Genomic DNA, 17119 nt, shown 5'->3' with positions numbered 1-17119 from the left:
AAACGAACAAGTATATTGCAAAGAGAAGTTTATTCATATTGAAATAAAAAGGAAATGCAACTCATGCAACCGCAATACAGAGCGGGGAAGCATTTTCTATTAACTCCTGTTCTCTTCCCTTAATGTTCTGCCGTAGTCTGTGGCACGAAGGAGAAGATGACTGTAGACTTCTCCGGAATCAGGACGTCGTCTGTGTGCACTATTTCGGCGTTGTTGTAACTGAAATAAAGAAGCTTACATTGAAAATCTAAATCCGATGAATATCAATGCGCACACTATTAAAACTACCTGACCCGAAAGACAAACGCTATAAATAAATTAATAGCTGTAATTTTATTTTTTCCGAACATTAATCAAGTACTGATCCTTCTATTAACAATAGCGAACACAACAAAATTATTTAAAGTTTTTTATTAATTGTTTAAATCACCAATGTTTCTAATGTAATTTATTTAGACCTTATTAGGGACATCATCAAATTGCGTATTATTATTATTATTTTTTTTTTTAATCAACGTATTCAATTCTGACTTGAAATAAAAAATACTGAAACTTTTGAACCAGCCACACGACTTGGTTCCGGTTATCGATATTTCTCATCAGACATCGAGCACGACCAGCGGCGGTAAATAATGAAGGCGGTACTTCGAGCAGATACTGACCCCGAGGCCTCCCTGGCGGCGGGCGACAGCAGGTGCACGGAGAGCTGCGCGGGCAGCGCCGCCAGCGCCGTGAGGTTGGCGCGCGCCGCCGCGCCCGCGTTGTGCGCCGCCGCGTAGCCCGTGTGCCCCGCCTTCCACCTGCGCATGCGCATACATCATTTCACATCATTTTATTAGCTGCGTCATACCGTGCAGCTAGGATGTATAAACAATAATTCTTCTTAAAAAATGCTGTAATGTAACATGAATAATTATGGTTTCGTACGGAGGGTTTAAAGGTTCAATAATGTAACATAAATAGATATCGAAGGACCATTTTGACAAGTATATAATTATGTTTCATCATAATGAGGGACATTTATATTCGTGTCTCATTTCTAATGTAAAATGAAATATTTTGGATAACAGCAATTTCATCAATTGGAATTTATTTTAATTTTTAATTTAATTTCAAGTTGAAGTAGATAAGTATACAGTTAGTGAAAACTTAGAAGAAATAGTTTAGAAAAAGTACAGACCTGGCACAAACGAGCACTTCGCCAGTGTCGTTGTGCGCGGGCGCCGCCTCCAGCGCGTAGCGGCCGTGCTCGATGCTCGCGTCGCCGCGCAGCGTGCTCAGCTGCGAGAGCAACTCGCCCTGGTGTATGCAAATAATTATTATTATTAAGATTTAGTTTTTATTAAAATAAACCTACTACAGGTTTAGCAAGACTTGAGTACAATTCACATTAAATTTACCGAAACGACACCTCGGGGTCTGAAATGTGATACCCAAAAGTGGGAAAAATTATGGTCAGAATAGTTGAGAGTTGCAGGCAGTGTATTATGGCTTGTGCGAAATAGTTTTCTGCTTAAGATGGTAATACTTTACGAAAAGCAATTTTGCAAGCTAAGCTATTTTAATAATTTGGAAATACTCGTATATTTTAACGCGGTTAGTACTCACAGCGGTAGAGTTGAATTCCGGCGCGGTGAGCTGTTCCAGCGCCAGCACGGGCGCAGCCGGCAGCAACATGCTGAAAACGGCCAGCTCCAAACTCGGTTCTTCAGATGTTAGCTATTGGGAAACAAATCAACATTTATTTTTTTTTTTCTTTCTTGCAATGAATCATATACTTTAAGGCCTCATATATTTCTATTTGTCAGAACTAGACCAAATTTAATACAAAATACATGGTAGGCATCGGCTTTCAAATAACAAAAACATTATAAAAATCTGTTCACCCTGGCCGAGTTACGTACAAACACAAAAAATGACCTCGTCGTCCTTTGAAGCCCCTAACTAATAATGAATTAGAACTCCCCGAGCAGTACCTGCAGCAGCGGCCAGCGCGGCAGGCGCTCGCGCAGCGCGGCGGCGGCGGGCGCGGCGGGGCGGGGGGCGCGCGGCGCGGCGCCGGCCGGCCGCAGCCAGCTCGTGTTGCGCGCCAGCAGGAACAGCTCCGGCCGCCCGCCCGTCTCCGCTATGGTGAACACCGACTCCTCTGCAAGCGGTCGCGCCGACGTTGGTTGCAGCTCGTTAAAGACGCAATAAATATGTGGGAGACGAGCACGCTTCGACACGAATTGGCTCACCCATCTCAATACATTAATCCTTTCCTTTTCCCATACCCCATAAAAGCGGGCAACGCATTCGCAGAGGCACTATCTTTGCGAATGTTTTTGAGCAGAGGCACTATCTTTGCGAATGTTCATGGGCGGTGGTGATCGCTTACCATTGGGCGAACCACCAGCTCAGTTGCCTGCTATGACATAAAAAACCCGGCGTAAAATAGAAGTCTGGTACTGTGTTTCGTTCGGTAAGTAGAGGAACCGCAAGCCCGTTTCCAGTTGTCAATTTTATCCCTATCCGTTGCTCGCTTTCAATGAGAAGGGGTTCTCGTTGAAAGCGGGCAGCGGATGGATATAACTTTATATGGATGGGAATTTTGATAAAATTTTAACGATCATTTCATTTCATTTACAAAACGTCGTAAGTATATGTCAATCTAATCTATTGCGCATCCTATCCTATCTACTAGCACTCGACAAGTTGTGTGTGTCGCGTGTGTCGCGTGTGTCGCGTGTGTCGCGTGTGTCGCGTGTGTCGCGTGTGTCGCGCGGTCACCTGCGGCGAGGGCCCGCACGAGGTGCGCCCAGTGCGCCAGCAGGCCGTCGAGCTCGGGCTGGTCGGTGGTGTGGCGGTGGCGCCAGAACGCGTGCTGCGTGTGGTCGGCGGCGGGCTGGCTGCCGCTGCCCGAGCGCGGCACCTCCGCGCCGCGCGTCACGTTCACCACCAGCTCGCGGGCTTTCTGCAACCTGGACACCAATCGTGCTATTACATCAAAAATCAAAAAGATCGAAAATTTCATCACTACGGTCATAGATTCTAAATATAATTAAAAAAAAAAGACCTGAAAAAGACGCTTTAGAGACAGAATCTGCTAAATTGCTGCTACACTATTATACTCTGTATAGTGGAGACAATTTAACCGTTGCGATCCTAAACAGAATAACAAAATAAACTCGTGTGTTATCCACCCATCCTCAATAAGTACACAAAATTTTAAATGAATCCATCCAATTATTATGGATCAAAATCAAAATATATTGAACAGTCAGTTACATACAAACATATAGGTGAACCTAATATAGGCCAGTAAAAGCCCATGATAATATACTAAATCTCACCTAATACCGTCAGCGCCAGCCTTCATCCAGATCTTGAGTACGTCATCGAACCTTTTGACGACTGCGGTATTATTGAAGTTAAGCTGTGGCTGGTCGGCTCCGTACAGGTGCAGGTAGAACTCCTTGCGTTTCTCGCTCCACGACCAAGCTGGCTCATTTTCCGTTGATACCTAGAAATATTTTTAGGTTTGAGACTGATCAGCTGACAAATGCTTTTATTTTTTTTTTATTTACAATCAGTCGCTGGACTGTGACAAAATTTGTTGAAATTATAATGGCGTTTCCATAGCGACTTCAGATTTATGGGGCACATGAGCTCTCTTTATCTTTTTTCTTCAGGGAAGACCACCCGACGCAAACTAATAGGCAAGTGGAATTGATTTAAATATAATGCCTGTCTATTATCATACAACTTTATTACATTTAAAGTATTGATGCTGGATAACTCACCCAAGAATTAGGTGGTTTTGGTGTACCAGTTGGCTCATCCGCATCGTACTCCTGGCTGGACTGCCAGATGAAGTAGTCTTTGTATTCTTCTGAACGATTTTCGCTCAGCTGGAACCACTTGTGCGAGAGAGGTACGAAGTTTGCGGTCAAGTCCACAATCACTCTGGAAATTTGTATGATAGGATATATACATGTTTGAGTTTCTTGACCGATTCTTCTTGGTAGAAACGACATTCCGTATAGGCGGTAGATTTAATGAATTACTACTCATAATAAGTTATCACATAAATAAAAATGATTAAATTTATAATTTTCAAAATTCACATTAATTTAACCATACGCATGTGATAACTTGAAACTTTTGTCTGTGTGTCTATTGCATAATCGAGTAGCACACCAAAATGAATTAATGAATTAAAACGTATTTTGACAATCTTTGAGTTCATACTCTGAAGTACACAGAATGCTTTTTATTCCAATATAAAACATACTTAAAACAAAATTTAAACCAAATTCAATAACGATGCACTTGTAATTATATAGAAGCTACTCACTTAACACCAAAGGACTTGGCCTTGGCCACAAAGTCCTTGAACTGCTGCAAACAGCTGGCGTTCTCATTGTCCAGAACTTCATACGCATCCTTGCAGGAGGAGACAAACACTCCGGCGACTTGGGCGTCCTTCAGCAGCTGCAAGTTGGGCTCTATTATGGCGTAGTCCTCAACCGATGAAACGTCCACTAGGGGGCCCTTTTCGTACCTACAAATATAACATTTATCATACTGTTGAATATATGCAGTTAATGATTGAATAGACGTGCGGTTTCAAATCATTGTCATCAGCCAAGTTTTATCTTACAAGACGGTATAAATAAAATAATTTATCATTGGTAAAAAATAATGTATATATATATAATAGGATTCAATAATGGGTGACCGTATATGTACTACATATATAACACTAGCTGCAACTCTCGGCATAGCTCGCGTGGTACCCGGATAAAAAGTCGTGTTTCACCATGAAACATGTATAGCGTGCAAATAAAATATTAAACATCTGCTAAAAAATTACTTTCCTTAATTTTATAATGATTCATAATTGCTTATCTAACTTAACCACATTAAATACTTTGACAATAAATACTTTTCGACTTATATCATTGAACATTTAATGTTATGGTTAACATTTAAATCGTAATATATATCGGATTATATATTATTCCAACATAATATTGACTAAACACTTCACAATGACTTCACCGAGCAGACAAAGGACCAAAGTACACCAGATCATCGCAATTCATTTAAACATTCTTTTATTCTTCGAAAATATTGGGGCCAATTTCGGAATCTAGTGAGAACATGTTATACGTAATAAGTGATAACGTATATGCAACTATATCATTAATTTAATACATTGAAAAAAGGATCATTACAAATAAAAATGGCATAAGGTTTTTTTTTGCTTCTATTGTACTTAAAATGATAAATATATAAGAATAAAATAACCACTTGGTCAAGTGGGAAAATACAAGCAACATAAGTTAATTGCTATAAAATAAACTTAAAAATCCAATACCAAAGTTTATCTATCTTCTATCTTGAACACATCAGCTCTTTTAAAGTAATGACACAAATGCCTAAAATTATAAATTTAAGGAGATTAACTAAAGTTTTTCGTGTTTATCGTTAAAGGGATGTTTTACAAAGTACTGTACTGTACCCCCACAATAGGGGTTTTACAATCTAGTAAATTAATCTATTAAAACATAAGTGTGGCCAAGGGCTAAAAATACTTATCTTCCACTTACTAATCCCAGCATACCTCACCTCTCTTATACCTCTTCACCTCATATTATTCATATTAACAAAAGTGAACCTAATTGCTTTTAAGCTTTTCCCATCTTCTACCAACTCACCAGGTCCTGGGCGGCGGCGGCGCGCACTTGGGCGCTCGTACAATGATCGCGATGGCGCCGGCCAACATGCAGAACCACATGGCCCAGAACAGCACGAACATGAACCAGCGCAGGCGGATCCAGAACGGGTCCTCCGCGTACTTCATCAGCTCCTCCTTCGTGAGCCCGGTGAATTGCTGCACAGATTAAACAAGTTTGTTGTTAGAGCCTTTGCTGGTGGTATTTCGTTTCTAGTGCAAAGATGGCAGATGAATGGCATGTCATGTCATGGCATGGCATATAGAAAGGAGCAGTGTTATGTTCTACACCGGGTCTAGCAGCTTTTTTTATGTGATAGAACAGGCAAGCGAGCAAGCGGGTCACCTGATGTTAAATGCTGTGGAGCATAGTCGCCCAGTTACACCCACAATACCCGGGTTATGGTGTGTGTGTTGCCGGCCTTTCAGAAAGGAGTAAGCTCTTTTCTTGAAGGTCCCCACATCGCAAACGTTTGGAAACACTGCATGCGGAAGCTGATTCCAAATTTCCGTAATACGAGGAAAAAAGTTTCTTTTAAAACGAACCGTTGAGGATCGCCAAGCTTCGTTCGCGTTAGGATTAAAATTTGATGAAATCCGTTTTTGTGGTATTTCAATCTAATGCTTTATTTAGTAGACAGTTCAATTTGTTATATTTATTTAGTTTCGATCACACCACACATGGCCTATGTGATCACGTCATTGGAAATTGAATCTCAACGTTAATCGCAAGGCGCCGGCTCGTAAACAGATATCATTAGGCCCAAGTACACTAGAACTCAATTAATTGGATAGGTTTGTAAATAATTGGGACTAACTGTTGATTTAACGCATAGATGTATCGGCGGTAAACGTACTTTATCTTTTGTAGAGCAAACAATCATTTATTACTTAATAATATGTTTTTTTCCTAATTTCCATTGACTATATCATAGGTAGGTATATTATTTATTTAGATTGTTACAATTGTATTATACATATTGTTGATATTTCTGCAAGAATCTCAACTTACTTGAAAAATGTCGATATTTGACACGACTCATTTGAAACGACATCTGACATTGTATTATTTATAATTGCTCATTATTATTTTTAATTGCTGAGTACTTTACACTAAAAGCTATGCACTACGGCACCTATATTTTGTCAAAGTTCCACCTTACATTCAGAGTTCAATCAATCATTTAATACAAAGACTTCAAACAATTCATACCAATAGTTGATAAATAGTTTTCATGAGACTCTCAGATATTAATTATAATAATACATTAAGAAAATAATTTAAAATTACAATATATATTAATAGAGTAATGCTAGGGCATTTAAGCATATTCCATTTAAGGGTATCAGTCTCATGATTTCCATTCAACATAAAAATGTACAATAAATTAAAAATAGCGAACTAGACTTGCAAGAAGTGAACCATATAAATTGGATTCATATTTTTTTGGTTAAGCTCCTGTCATAATTAATTAATCATAAACTTGTAAAGCAGCAAAACTTACCCGTTTATTGGCATCCAACTCAATCTTGGCGTCTCCATTCCTGTGGTCCTCTACCACGTACTTGGCGTCGGCCATGTCGACCCTCGTCACGATCTTGGCTTCTTCCTCCTTTTGCAGGAGCTTCTCCTCAGCACCGTCACCGGAGACCTTCTCCTTTGATTTGTGGAGGCTGGATTTTGATGTGCGGAACTCTAGAATGAAATTTTGAGGGTTAAAGGAAGTATACGCGGATGCTTTCGAATTTTATTGGTGTTCATGATCTGTGTGGTTTTGGGATTCCAGCTAGCAATAGCGATAGCGATGTATAAAACTAATCGTTTATGATAAGGCTATTGAAAATATAAAATAACCATTTCATGTAATGGGGGCAGAATGGATACATACGCCGAATGATCAATTTTCATCCACGAATTTTATTAATTTTATAGGTCTTGAACATACAGGTCTTTCAAAAAATTAAATAATAATAAATTCAATTTTTCATACAATAATAATTTTAAGTTGAACCAAAAGTAGGGTTAATCTTTTCTATAAATATAATTAACTGAAGTTTCTTGAACTAAAGTAATACAAAACAACAGGGAAAATGAGAAATTAAAAGAAAATGAGAATTATCTCTCTATTTTTAAAGGACAATTTGTTCTCGGTACTGCGCTAAATAAAACAATTTACCGCCTAGGTCTTAATCAAATCTATTAGATAATTGCACGTCACGTTTTTTGAGGACGCCTGCGACGACTATAGTATCATGATATTCTTGCTCTTATTACATACGTATATTTCTCATTTTTACATAAAAATGTAACATTTAAATTGACTTTAACTTCTTGAATTCTTCAGCTACCCATTTATTAAATTATCATGCGAATACATGCTAATGGTGTAAACATAATCAGTTTTAAAGCTAATATCACAATTTAACCTAAGACCAACTAATGTACCTTTCAAGTGATGCGATAAATAGTAATTTCAAGGCACAAACGCACAGAGACAGAAGTACTTGAAAATGCCGTACTTTCTTTACTGTATTTAATCGATTTGTTATATGCTAAAGTGCACATAAAACGATGTATCGTCTTCGAATTCATTAATTAATTAACATAATTAATACACAGTTGTCCTCATTCCGGTAGGTACACGTAAATTATATTAAAAATATATTTGTTTCATCTATTTGTACGTAAAAATATTATAAATAATATATATATAGTGGCCTTGACATAATATTTGGTACGCCTATAAAACTACAAATAACCGTTACCGTTCTATTTTTGCGCATACGCACAAATATCGGGACGTTGTGTTAGCGCAAGGGTTCCAACAATGAGAACGAGTCTCGGAGAAACTACAATGCCGACTTTATCATTGACATTACTATTCAAAATTCAACCTTAACGGATCGTTAATAGAACTATTACTGATGTAATGTTGGACATTATGTCTCAAGTACTCGCAAAAGAACGCGACCACCTCATTAACAAGATCGGCCTAATTTGTTGAAACTGTAATGTTATATGTATGGAGCCGTAAATAGATAATTTATCTTAACGCATGTTTTTGGAGTTATTTTTAAAATATATGTCAGTTTTATTATTGGTGCCCACACTATTTAATCATAACGAAAATATCCGTTAACCATCAATATACATAAGAATGGTATTTAATTTAATTGATATAACATTTAAAATTAAGAAGAAGCCACAAAAGCAATCTATACTTTGTCATGAAATTACACGGCATTACACGACATTGCACGGCATGCTGTTCTTTACAATTGATACCTATGCATATGCTCTATATATGCCAAAAATGCATTACATATTTTGTCAGTTCAAACAGTCGCTGCGGATTAGTAGGCGGGTATAATTTCACACCACAAATTAGCTTACATTGATGAAACGTGCGCTACGTGTCTATTTATGATGTTTCTACAGTTTTAAAGATTAGGCTGTATATTATCATGAAATCATATCAAATATTTAACAATATATTACACACATAAGTGTCTAATATTTATATACTTTCAAGACTTTTCATAAAACTTTGGATTACTTTCTAACTAAAAGCTTGTCACAACTTTACAATAATGCTGTGGTTGTACGTCTCTTGTCTACGAAAACAATCACTTGCAAGAGATATATTAATTTATTTGCTAATGTTATTTTAATTTTAATACAATGTAACTTTTTTTTTATATTTAGCTATCGCAAGCCTCTAATAATGAAAATCAACACGCTAAAAACATATACATATAACATAACTAAACTCTAATTAATATGAAAGGTTTTATTCTATCAAACAATTGCATTAGAAAATAAAAATCAAATAAAGAAAGCTTACAGAACTGAATGCTATAGGTACTTCCGTGTATCGCACGTCCGCACTACAAAGCACATCACTGCGTACTGCCCATGGTATGTGGTCAACGGCCATTAAACCTGGAGAGATTTGCGATGGCACAAAAACCGAACAAGCAAGCTCATACTGCCATGGCTCTGTATTACCCGTTGCATTTAACACTAGCTACCTCCCGCGACGCCGCTCTATATTCAAGCATGGTTATTGCTTCGAATATGTAGTCCATATTCATGCGGTGTTTTTGTGTTACTTAATATTTAACTGATATTCTACTTTTTGAAACTCTAGCTTTCAAAATTACATCATCAATTTAAATACTATTGATTGAATTAAGCCCAATGTATAATTCCATCGTCTATGATTGATTAAAAGATAACAAATTTAGCAGTATGCTGAATGGACGAAATTTGAAACATTACGTTTATTAGTTCATTACGTAGCGAGAATATGAGCACTAATAAATATCGGATTCATAACCAAAAGCGACTCAGCGAACACGCCCCTATTTGTAGGTTTAGGGAGCAGCTGGTTGTTTGAAGATACGTACGCACGAATGCATTTAATTTTCAATAACTAACGCAGTGTTTACGATAATTATTATCTACAATTCAAAATGTTTAACCTTATTAATGTGTTTAAAAATATTGAGCTATTTTAAGTTAAACCTTCATTCTGATTAAATGACTATAAAATTTTTGGTTCAATTAAAAACGATCTCTGATGGTAAAAACTAAAAAGCTGGTTTGTGTCTTCCAGGAAGGCTTTGGGAATGCAGACTGTCAAGTCGGTGCCCCGTCGACTTCTCGCTTAACGTAATTATTGGCTGCACGTTCGGTAAAAAGAAGTAATATTTCATCATACAGTAGGTATTGTTAATGTTCTTCATTTGTAAAGAGCCGTGATAGCAATAACGCAAAATGCTAGATCAGATGTGACATATGAGAAATATTTTCATTTATATGTAAATATGAGTCAAAATGTATGTACTGTATTAGACTTGCATAGATTTCATTTTTATACGTCTATGGTTAAAAGGCGTTCATGCATTTCGCAGATTTTATTCACAATTTTAAGTGATATCCATATCATTATATTATGATTTTTAAATAACAATAATACACTTCCAGGAGCCAGGATCGTGCCCATTTAAGGACCGTTTTAGTCTTAAAAGTATATTATGCGTACGTACCTACAATAACCAATTTTATTATGCAATGGCGAACCTGTTTTGCTAATAATTATGCATGTTGTACTTTCTTTAGATGGGTCGATGCATCCGCTTAAAACTATGACTTGCAGTTCAATTACCTAGTCTTAATCTCAGGGGAAAGACGAGTTGCGCCTTTCACCATACCTACAATGCGTTTCACCGTTGATTGTTTATATCGTTAGTAATATAAGCAGTCACTTCAATTAGGTCGAGCCTCTCGCATCTATTGGGAATTCCGACTGAGGCCACATAGTTCCCAACGGGTAGTAAGATCAAATTAGGTCCATGTACCTATAATGCTATCAAGAATTTATAAGAATCGATTGGGGTTTATAAAAAAAAATGTACATTAATCGATGTATATCACGTAGTCATAAAAGTATAATCTTGTAAGTGGAATGTTTCTCTGATGCACTCGCGCACTCAAAGGCTTCGTTATTCGTATCACTAAGCGACATTATTACAGAAGTATTTATTATATGAAAAATCTTATGTGTTTACATTTAATTAATGTTTTATTGATATTACTAAATCTTTTTTACTCAGAAAAAATTCATAATTTTCGTTTATATACCGTGTTTTGTTAAAAATAAGAGTTAAAAAATAGCAAAATCCAAAATATCAAAATCTTTTAAATTATATCAGAATACCATGGTCCCTTCCTATGCGAGTTTCGTGGTTTTTCAAACATTTATTAAACCTCTTATGGTTGGATGCAATCTCGCATTTGCGTCTTTCTTGTAACAGTGTCCCACGTCACAATTCGAATTCCTTCTGATAAATAAATAGCCAAGGCGTCTCTACAATAAAACTAAACTACGCGCATTCAAATCCCACCTCACGATATAAATAAATATTGTGGAAGTAATTGAATTGAATGCCATTTGTTACATGAATTTATACTGGAGGAATTTCCACATATTTTGAGAAAACTGAGATGTCCAAAATCAATACTAACGCATTGCTTCTTAAATATCAGTTCCTAAGATTTGCCCTCTATGTCCTATATTGAAATATTTTTATAGTTTATTTGAAAGTAGCATTATAATTGAGACCGCCTAATTTTTAACCCATGTCAGATGTTATTATTTTCCTTAACAATGAAAAACAATTAGAATACTCATTTTTAGGAAAATATATTAACAGGCGAAATTTAACGTGCATTTATTTTTGTACGTAGATAATTTTGGAACATACCTACGTTTTAATATTTTTTTTTTTATGAATTAAGATAAAGTAATCTTAATTGATCGGGTATATACTAAAGTTATTATTTAAATAATAATAAACTTACATATATATGTGTATTGTTTTTACAGAGCTTCCTTGACTAAACCACACGTTCAGACACTCAAGAAATGAATCAAGCGGCCGCGACCACGGTGACGGACACGCGTGCAGCCCAATTCGCAACTATCTCACTAACATTGCAGAGAAATTAGTTGAAATATTAGTTACTTGCAAGTAGAGCATAAAAATACTACAATGAACGATTTTTATTGAGAATTTTATTCGGAAGTAAAAATCATATACATATCAGTCATTAGCGATTTAAGGTGTTTTAAAGTCCAGATGGCTATTCGAGGCTAAGTAGGTACAGTGTGCACGCAAAATATATTCGTCGTATGTTTGAAACTTTGTATATAAATTATATTTAATGAATTTGTAAATAGTTGATATTAAATATAGAAAAAGAAACAGTTTTCTCTATTTCCCTCCGTAAACTAACCACGTTTGTGTTTGTATAGTGGTAGGTAGTGAGAATCAAGGGCACATGGTGGTGAGTAGATTTTCGACTTGTCCATTACAAGTTTAAATTAAAACACGATCTTTTTCTTGATATCAAGAAAACTCATAATGTAAGAATAGAGATAAATTATACGGAATTCCTAATATATTTGTTAAGTGGTAAAAAAAATCTAATTATAAGCTATTTTAGGCTAGTCTCTGATATCAAGATTCCTGTTTTATCCCAAGCGGGCATTTAATCGGGATAAAAAGTATCCTATAACCACAGATAGCTCATACTCTGTCTGTATACCAAATTTCATCAAAATCTGTTCAGTAGTTTCAGTGTGATTGACAGACAAACATCAAAACAAACAAACTCTCACAGGCTTCAGTTAACTATTATTTGAATAATTAATGCCTTGCTCAAAAATCAATACTATATAAGAACTCTTGAAAAAACCAAGTAGTGACCTATTTCTCTCCTTTTCTTTGTATCAAGTTGACAAATATTTACTGTACAATTCACTGCTTCACTTATAATAATACACCAGTTCAAAAATAAAAGGTATTTATTTCTACATTTTTCACTTTCTGATATCACCCATACCATGTGTTCATTGCTAAATTTATTTAATTACTAAAATTTTTAATAAATAATTATTATACACCACATTCCTTGAAAGATGTCTGTCATTTTCTTGAAATAATCTGTCATTCCAGTTCAAAGTGAATGAAATTCGAGAAAAGTACATTAGTTTCTTGTAGTTTATGTGCACAAAGAATATTATTCCAAAACATGATAAATTTAGAAAAGAATCAAAATAAGTGTATAATACTTTGTGAAAATTAATGATCGAGTTTTAGAAATAAATGTAAATGGGAAATTCACCAATGATCACATTTAGTTAATAATTTAACTTTCCTTAAAAGAAATTCAATCACATTGTTACTTATACAATTAAGTAATAACTAATAACATTTTCAGTCTCATCTATTGGTTTTGATTAAGTTTTTCTAAGAATTCTTGAAATAGTCTATTCCTATCCCTTTGTATGCTGTTAGATTCCTCAACTATATTGATTAGTCTATCTAACTTCTCTTCAACTGTCCGTTGCCTATCTCTTAGCTCCAGAGTCACTTTTCTGAACTCTGCATTACGTTTCCTCAACAGTCGCCTTTTGGTTTCCTCATTTTCTCCACTTGAAGGTTCACCATTCTCATGTACTTCTTCAAATTTTGATGTAGAACCAATATTTCTAAGCACTTTCACTATTCTATCACTTGTACAGTCTCTCAGCTTTTGCTGAATTTCAGGTTGATATTCACCATCAATGCTGTAAATTTCTTCAAAAATATCAAAATATGGCCATTTGAATGCAGTCACACCGCTCCTGTTTTTCTTACGTAAAAGTCTTATATATGTTTGCTTTAAATTTCTAAACTTTTTATCACAACTGTCTGGACCTTTGCCCACCGCATTGGCTATCTCTATCCACACATTCTTTTTTCTTATTTTAGGGTTTCTAAACCTATCTATATTCTGTAAATACAATGTTAACATGCCCACAGTGCTCTCATGGTCCCAATGATCATCGGGATCATCGGGGGTCTCCATTATATCTGTTTGATTAACTTGCATGTAGGCACCATCTGCTTCTACATACTCTATTTTAGTTGCTGAAAATAAATTCTTTGGTCATAATTATTTTATACTCTCTGCGACAACAGGCTTAATATTTAAATTTCAATTGATTTAATTCTCTGCAATTGTATTCAGTAAACCCCTCTGTCCTCAATTGGTTTATAGGAACTTCCTGGCATCATACAATGAGTTTATCTTCAAAATGAATCACTTACAACAACAGCATTGATGTATTTTTCTGAATACATACTTTCGATATCTTAAATGAAGATTTATTACTAAAAAAGAGGCAAAAATATATTTCGTTGTATCAGTCAGCGGCTTAACGACAAAATGGCGCTGCGTGTGGCGATGTTCGTCCAATAAAAGCGCTTTATAAGCCGTACGAATTGCGAAGTCCAAACGAATACATCATTATATTGCGGATTTGGAAATTGATAGAAGTTGTTTTTGTTAGTTTATTCGAAAACCATCACCAATTTAACTTAAGTTTTTAATTAATTTACAGAAACAAATGAAATCTAATAAACTTTTATGGCATTTAGTACGCATAGATTATTTTTTACAATCAACATTAATTAGTCGGGTTATACTTGACATAAATTGTCAAAGCAATGTCAACGATCAGCTGTTATCTCGAATTCCGTCATTGTTTCATGTAATATTATATATAAAAATTGAGATTTTAGTTACGATTAGCAGCTAGTTACGTAATTCTGAAGTTAATAACGTGTACCTAATATTCAAGTTTATAACATAAGATTTTAGTGTAAATTGAATTTACTCATTATATTATTATACTATGAGGATCACATTGCATGTTATTTTACGCATATAATAAGAATCAAAATGTTTTAAATGTAGAATATAAATCTTATAAATCGTACCTCCATCATTGTCTGGTAAAGGCTTGTATGAGGCAACATGATCGTCTTCTTTCACTTGTCCTCCATCTATGGAAAGATGATTTTTCCGGCCCTCCGACATGGTTGATGACTTCTCCCAAACCGGTTTCAAATACTTTCACTAAACGCAATCTGATTGTTAAGTTTTATCCGCTTTATATCAATTACAATTTCACTTTCATGATAACCTTCTGCTCGTGGTAACTAAAAGTTCTAACGATAAGTGCAAAAGAAGAATGACAGATCACCATTCACAGTCAAAATTTGAATTAGACAGATGAATGAAGATGCAGTTGAATAGAGTAAATACCACGCCCTAAAAATCAATAATAATATTGTAATGTTCCAGTCGACTCGAGTTCATGTGTGTTGGGCTGAGAACTAAAAGATCGAAAACAATATTTCGCCTATTAAATAATTAAAGTGTTTTTAGTATAGTAAGCTGTTACTACCTATTTTAATTTAAAATAATCATGGCATTTATTTCTGAAAATCAAATACGACCCATTCACTTCAATAATGAAAGCCGCGGAGTGATTAGAATTCAATTATAATTTCAACCTTTAAAATTTACTTCTAGTATATTATAGTGGCTAACTCGATAGAGACTACACGGTTATTGAAGGGACTTTTTAGGACAATTTAAACGCACTATGAACGGCACTCTGTTTTCAATTACTTGTATGAAAAGGGACGCTATTTAAAGAAATGTGTAAACATGATGTTAAAGTATTATCTTTTTGCATCGTAAAAGAAATGCTATTACCATGCAAAAATATAGTTTATAAACTATTTACAAGGAAATTGTTAGATATTAAATTGTTAGACCTACTTAACGGCCAAGTTTATAAAATAGCATATAATCTATGAGCTAAAGAGCATGTAATCTGGACAATACGTCACCAATTACAGCTGAATACAGACCGTCAAATGTCAAAGTCAAAATGTAAAATTGTAATTCAATACGCGATCGAGTCTTCTACCTACCTAATCGTTTATTTATATATTTTTATTTATTTATTTTATGTCTATATTTTTGATAATGAGATTTAATTGTATTTACTGATATAAATTATAAACATGTGCACAATACCACCAGTGCCACCACCACCTCCTCCTCCTCCTAGCACACTTCTTCTAAGTACGAATTCTCCTCCAAAAACTTCAGATAAGTCTTTCCTTGAAAAGTTTCCAGACGTATGTGAATGGGCTACATCCGATTACCAGCTTTGGGACACCTGTAGGAAAAACAATATTTGCCTTTATCAACCCCCTTTCCAATATTCATACAAACATTTCGAATCCATAATTCAGGTGGGCCCCACCTGTGGATTGGTCGCCCTTTCAATGTTATTAAAAGGCGAAGTAACGTCCGATCAACTGTTGAATATTTCAAAAGCTGAAGGTTACAGCAATAATGGCGAGATGTTCAGTTGCCAAGACATGGCTAAATTAGCTGAAAAGGCTATTAGTATGACAGAATTTGGTAATGCTAGAGTAGAAGTAAGAAATGGTGGTCTTTATAGTAATGAAGTTATATGTGAATTATTAAAGGGAGCTGCACTGCTTGTGGCGTATCCTTTTCAAATATAACTTAAAACCTGCCACCAAATTTTCAGTATTTGTTTATTATGTTATTGTATGAAACTTGATGTTGGGTCACCGCTTATTGTCAAAGTATTTCCCAATAGGCTGATTTGTTTTTCAATAAGGATAAATAGATTGTTTTCATTGATAAAATAAATATTCACTGGCCTTTTTATTCTTCTTATTTTCTGACTGTAGTAATTCCATATGATGAGAAAAAATAATTCCTTAACATCAATTCAGTTATGATGCAGACTGCAACCACTCTCCATGTCTGAGGCATGGTTACACTGCCCACTGGGCTCTTGTATGTGGAGTAATCATTGTTGACAACCCAAAAGATGATTATGTGTCCAATCCCAACAATACTTTTATATTGGCAAGGCATGGGAAATCAAAATTTCTTGCTGCATGGCCTTTAGAACAGTTAGATAGAAGTAATAAAAATTTACAGGAGTTTTC

The 17119-nt window shown here is 35.4% G+C and overlaps 2 protein-coding genes across 4 annotated transcripts in view; one reads left to right on the top strand and one right to left on the bottom strand.

Annotated features, from left to right (window-relative positions):
* Positions 1-11: 11 nt before the first annotated feature.
* Positions 12-15315, bottom strand: LOC119828406 (neutral and basic amino acid transport protein rBAT). 3 transcript variants are annotated; one of them, XM_038350544.1, is made up of 12 exons: positions 15053-15315; positions 7225-7415; positions 5703-5878; positions 4337-4543; positions 3783-3945; positions 3333-3502; positions 2770-2960; positions 1977-2146; positions 1609-1719; positions 1181-1299; positions 663-800; positions 12-219 (listed from the first exon to the last, which is right to left on the bottom strand). In XM_038350544.1, the coding sequence occupies exons 1-12, from the start codon at positions 15150-15152 to the stop codon at positions 120-122; spliced, it is 1836 nt and encodes a 611-aa protein (XP_038206472.1). In that variant the 5' UTR covers positions 15153-15315; the 3' UTR covers positions 12-119. The 3 variants fall into 3 exon arrangements, with proteins under 3 accessions (XP_038206472.1, XP_038206474.1, XP_038206473.1); XM_038350546.1 differs by lacking the exon at positions 15053-15315 and adding an exon at positions 12087-12171; XM_038350545.1 differs by lacking the exon at positions 15053-15315 and adding an exon at positions 9565-9717.
* Positions 15316-15993: 678 nt separating this feature from the next.
* LOC119828538 (UPF0692 protein CG33108) overlaps positions 15994-17119 on the top strand; it is a 1329-nt gene continuing 203 nt past the window's right edge. The window contains exons 1-2 of the mRNA XM_038350722.1: positions 15994-16644; positions 16901-17119. The exon at positions 16901-17119 is cut by the window's right edge and continues 203 nt beyond it. Of these exons, the coding sequence (XP_038206650.1) occupies positions 16151-16644; positions 16901-17119 (713 nt within the window). The 5' untranslated portion in view covers positions 15994-16150. The remainder of the gene's footprint in view (positions 16645-16900) is intronic.

The sequence above is a fragment of the Zerene cesonia genome, chromosome 8 (genome assembly GCF_012273895.1).
Source record: "Zerene cesonia ecotype Mississippi chromosome 8, Zerene_cesonia_1.1, whole genome shotgun sequence".
NCBI lineage: Eukaryota > Metazoa > Arthropoda > Insecta > Lepidoptera > Pieridae > Zerene > Zerene cesonia.
The sequence above is the reverse complement of the archived record's forward strand: the minus strand, read 5'-3'. Positions and strand labels throughout refer to the sequence as shown.

Bases quoted from the DNA above. Each gene is read 5' to 3' on its own strand.
- LOC119828406 (XM_038350544.1), bottom strand. From the start codon at position 15,152: ATGTCGGAGGGCCGGAAAAATCATCTTTCCATAGATGGAGGACAAGTG. The intron at 5,879-7,224 runs GTAAGTTTTGCT...TAATCTGTGCAG, and splicing joins AGTTGGATGCCAATAAACGG to CAATTCACCGGGCTCACGAA. The intron at 1,720-1,976 runs GTACTGCTCGGG...GTTTCCCAATAG, and splicing joins CGCGCTGGCCGCTGCTGCAG to CTAACATCTGAAGAACCGAG.